We start from the raw sequence: 4,486 nt of genomic DNA on the forward strand, positions 1-4,486 counted from the left end.
CTGGAGAGTAGCTCAGAGGTTAAGAGCACTGGCTGTTCTTCTAGAGGTCCTGAGTTCAATTCCCAGTAACCACATAGTGGCCTACAACCATCTGTAATGAGTCTGGTGCCCTCTTCTGATATGAAAGCATACAAGCAGGCAGAACACTGTATACATAATAAATAAATCTTTAAAAAAAGAATTCTTTGTGAGTTGTGCATGGTGGTGTATGCCTTGAATGCCAACACTCGGGAGGCAGTGGATCTCTGTGAGTTTGAGGCCAGCCTGATCTACAGAGGGAGTTCTAGGACAGCTAGGGATGTTACACAGAGAAACCCTGTCTTGAAAAACCAACAACAACAAAAACTATTTGTGTGCCTGCACACACACACACACACACACACACACACACACACACATTCACATTTTGAAGTCCTATCTCCCAATGTGGTGGTGTTAAGAGGTGACTCTGCTGTAGGTCGTGAGGTTGGAGCTCCATGACTTCATTATCACTATTAATGGGATATGTGCAGCTCTCAAGTCATCTTTCTAAAAAGTAAGGATACAGTGAGAACACACTCTCATGGAATCCAGCCCACTATCCCTTCATGGACTGTAGCTTTCAATCCCGTGAGAAATAAATGTCTATTGCTTATAAGCTGTTACACTACAAAAGCCCAAGCTGACAGTTTCCATCATTAGAACTTGTATAAAACCAGTCCTTAACCCACCAGCCCTGTACTGGAAGCAAGGACTTTTGTACATAGGATCCTGTTCAAATCGAGGCAAAGAAAAGCCTGTAGGCCTGGAAGGAAAACATCTGCCCCTGAGCATAGAGAAAAGAGTTGTCATTGTTTTGGGAGAAGGGAAGGCAGTAGCCTCTGCAACTCAGGGTCTAGTTTCCCTCCCATAATCAAGGGCAGAACAGGCTTAAGAATCCACTGGCCTGGTCCTACAGCCCCTCTCAATACAGGTGAACTCCCAGGAAGTTACTCTTACGTATCTAGAGTCAGCAACATTATTCTGTGGACAGCACAGGTCACTGGTTAGGTGTTTATTTAGGGCACTCCTCCATAATTCCAGAGGCAGGCTCAGGGCTGGCTACATGCATGGAAATGACACTTGTTGCATGCTTAAATATGCGAAGATGTACAAATTCACAAAGTTTAAACCTTGGCAAGAAAACAGCATAATGAATAGTTCCCTCTCAAGTATCACAGAAAGAGTCCTGGCCTCCCCATTAAGATCGTTAAGGCCAAGGTCTCTCTAAGACAGGGACTAACCCAGGCTCTGCATGTGTGAAGCCACCTAACCAAGGTTTCAGCAGAAGACCAAAGTTTATCTGAGGTTGCTAGCATTTTGGTAGCTGATCCACAAAAAGAGCATCTACAAAACCTCTTATTCTCTGAACCATCAAATAGGTCTCCAAGGTATAGACTCTTCTTCCAATGTCTGCAAAACTCTGATGGTCCTCACAGATTGTCTCAAATGAGTCATTTTAGGGCTTCAGTTCTCACATCAACTCTTCATTTGATGCCAACTTTGAATTTGGCAGCAAGCTCAGGCCTTCCTCAAATATGCCCTCAGGCCTATAAATGAAGCAGGTGGTCGCTGTAGGTTCAGGACAGAACACATCCAGACCCTTTCCAGGCTACAAGTATGCTTCTAGCAGTACAGCTGCTGACCTCTGCTGTCAAAAGAGAGACTTCCAGAGAGCTGAGTGAGGCTGTGGGGAGCAGCTAAGACCTGTACATGCTGCTTCCACGTTGTGTGCAGCCTACAGAGGCCACACAGCAGCTTTCTCCTGGTGACTTGCCACACACCTAGCAGTAGGGATTGCCAAGCCTTCTGTGGTAAAAGAGTTCACAAAGCTTTTGAAGAGGAAGGGTCACAGGGAAGTTCTGGGTGTTGTCTCCTATTGGACTCTTGCTGGAAAAGTGCCCCATGTTGGAGTCACAATCAGATAGAACAGAAAGTGGCAGAGACAGAGGCAGTGCCAAGTCCCCTTCACAGACTTATGTTACAGTATGGAAAGAATCTTCAAAGAGCAGCCATCCAAGAAACCACTGGTGCCCGCCCACCCCAGGTAATCTGGCTGAATCAGTGGAGCCAGAACCAGAAAATGATCCAAGGCAGCTCCAAGCTTAGGGCCAGTCTCAATTTTTTTTTTTAAATAAAAAAATGCTGTCCACTGCAGCACCAGGCAACACCAAGTATTTTCAGTGGTCCTACGGAAATACTTAAAGGCTGGGGGCAATAGCATACAGCGTATGACTGCATGGTCACTGAAATACCTCAGGCTGAGCTCACCCAGAACCAGGGCAGCAGGGAGAGGCCAGAGAAGAGTCACGTGAAGCATCAATACCTATATAGGTTCTCCAGGCATGTCCACTGTGTTCTAGATATTTCCGTACAGCGTCCTTTGGTCCTCTCTGGTCTCACACCAGAGTGGGGAGCCTATTCTGACAGAAGTCATAGAGGCCACCTTGACACTTTGACCTGTCCCATGGTGTTATAAGGTCTTCCTCTAGGTTTCTAAGCACCCTGAGCAAAAGAAAAGCCATTCAAGGCCCCAGATGCTCAAGGCTCAGGGTCAACCTAGAGAGCAGTGACCTGTGTAAGTTCCGTGTTGGGTGTAGATGGGCTCTGTGGGCTGACAGGCACCATGGGCAGGTCCACGCCTAGTCATGCCGGCCGTGGTACTGTCTCAGAAGTCTTGCAAGCAAAGCCCACATCTTTGGCAATGCTGCGCACACGATCAGAAACCTGCATCTCCCGGTGCAAGGCTGAAGCACAACAGAACTTTCTAAAGCAAGCCTTGAAGTTCTCATCCAGGAAAGCATAGAGAATGGGGTTGAGACAGCTGTTGACATAGCCCAGGGCTGTGCAGAAACGCAGGATGGCTACTGCAGTCTCACTGCCTGGCTGAACACCCAGTCCTTGTACCAGCACAAAGACTTGAACAGGTGTCCAGCAGCCCACAAACACTGCCACCACCACCAGCACCAGCCGTGTGATACGACGCAGGTTCCGGTCCTTCTCTCGAGAGCCTGAAAGCAGACGGACGCCCCGGAGCCGCCGAATCATGAGGCTGTAGCAGACAGAGATGATCAGCACAGGGATGATGAAGGAGAAAAGGAAGATGCAGATGGCAAACACGGGGCCCCAATAGTCCTGAGGGGCAGGGATCTCCACCAGGCATTCAATCTCTGCGGAAGAGAAATGCAGTCAGAAGGGCCACCAAGAACGGTGGGGAACTGGTCAGAGAGGAGGACCATCCACTGACCTTCATCCTCCACTTGTGCTGAGCCCATGACGGCAACAGGAACACCAACCACAGAGGCCAGGGCCCATATGGCCACATTAACGGCCTGGGCTTTGCTGGACGTCCGGACATCAAGAGCACGAATTGGGTGGCAGATGGCCACGTAGCGGTCTACACTCATGGCGGTCAGGGTGAAAGTGCTGGTGAACATGTTGTAGTAATCAATAGCAATGACAGTCTTGCATAGTGCGTTCCCAAATGGCCAGAAGCCCAATAGGATATCTGTGCCCTGGAAGGGCAGTGTCAGCAAGACCAGGGTATCAGCCAGTGCCAGATTAAATATATAAATGTTGGTAGCTGTCTTCATCTTGGTATGCCTGTGGAGGACAGGGAAAAGAAATATTCCACTTGGCCACTTTGGTCAGACTTGGCAGCAAAAGGGCCACCATGAGGATCACCATCTTTGAATCTCTCAACTTCAAAGTCTCAAAGCAAGCTTGTTAAATGGCAGATCATGCACTACACCCAAGGTCCACTAAGCCTGGGACAAACAAAACAAGCTCCTCATGTGATCTTGACATCTACAAAAAGGTTTCAAATCTTAAAGAAAGGACTATCCTGGAAAATTTAGGGCATGGAGGAGCAAGCACTTGAGTACATGTCTAACCTGAATGTGAGCTTTGTGGAAGGAATCAAGAGAGAAAGATTCTGTCTTCTCTCCTGAGTCCCTCTTAACATTCCTCTCAGAGGTTTTCCAGGGCACCACCTGGAAAGTTCACCAAAGGTCTTTCAAGTGCACCATGTTGTCTAGCAATGAAAATGGGAAATGGTGGGCCAGCCACATGGCTGTAGGTAAAGGCACTTATTGCTGATTCCTACAATCTGAGTTCATCTCCAGGACACATGTGGTAGAAGGGGAAGACCAACTCCTTCATCTGACCTACACATCCTGACAGACACACACATACACATAAATAAATGCAGCAATTTTTAAATTCTAAAAAAGGAAATGGGAAATGGTGACAAGAACAGGAGAGATACTAATTAGGTTTGATTGTATTCAAGTGCCTGGAACATTGTAAGTAATAAATATTAATGGAATGAATTAATGTTTACAACAGTGGTAGGGAAGGGTGGTTATAGGGCTAATGGTGATAAAAATGATGGCAGTGGTTACAGTTGTGATGGTGATATGGTAGTGGTTACAGTTGTGATGGTGGTATGGTAGTGGTTACAGTTGTG

The 4,486-nt window shown here is 47.3% G+C and overlaps 1 protein-coding gene across 5 annotated transcripts in view; it reads right to left on the reverse strand.

The window, feature by feature from the left end:
- Nucleotides 1-1,018: 1,018 nt before the first annotated feature.
- Oprl1 (opioid related nociceptin receptor 1) overlaps nucleotides 1,019-4,486 on the reverse strand; it is a 32,223-nt gene continuing 28,755 nt past the window's right edge. For 4 of the 5 annotated variants that reach the window (XM_026787156.1, XM_026787155.1, XM_026787157.1 and 1 more), the window contains 2 exons: nucleotides 3,266-3,621; nucleotides 1,019-3,188 (listed from right to left, as the gene is read on the reverse strand). In XM_026787156.1, coding sequence (XP_026642957.1) covers nucleotides 2,665-3,188; nucleotides 3,266-3,621 — 880 coding nt within the window. In that variant the 3' untranslated portion in view covers nucleotides 1,019-2,664. Of the gene's footprint in view, nucleotides 3,189-3,265; nucleotides 3,625-4,486 lie in introns of all 5 variants that reach the window. The other variant, XM_026787158.1, reaches the window with a different exon arrangement.

This window comes from Microtus ochrogaster, linkage group LG8 (assembly GCF_000317375.1).
Source record: "Microtus ochrogaster isolate Prairie Vole_2 linkage group LG8, MicOch1.0, whole genome shotgun sequence".
Taxonomy (NCBI): domain Eukaryota; kingdom Metazoa; phylum Chordata; class Mammalia; order Rodentia; family Cricetidae; genus Microtus; species Microtus ochrogaster.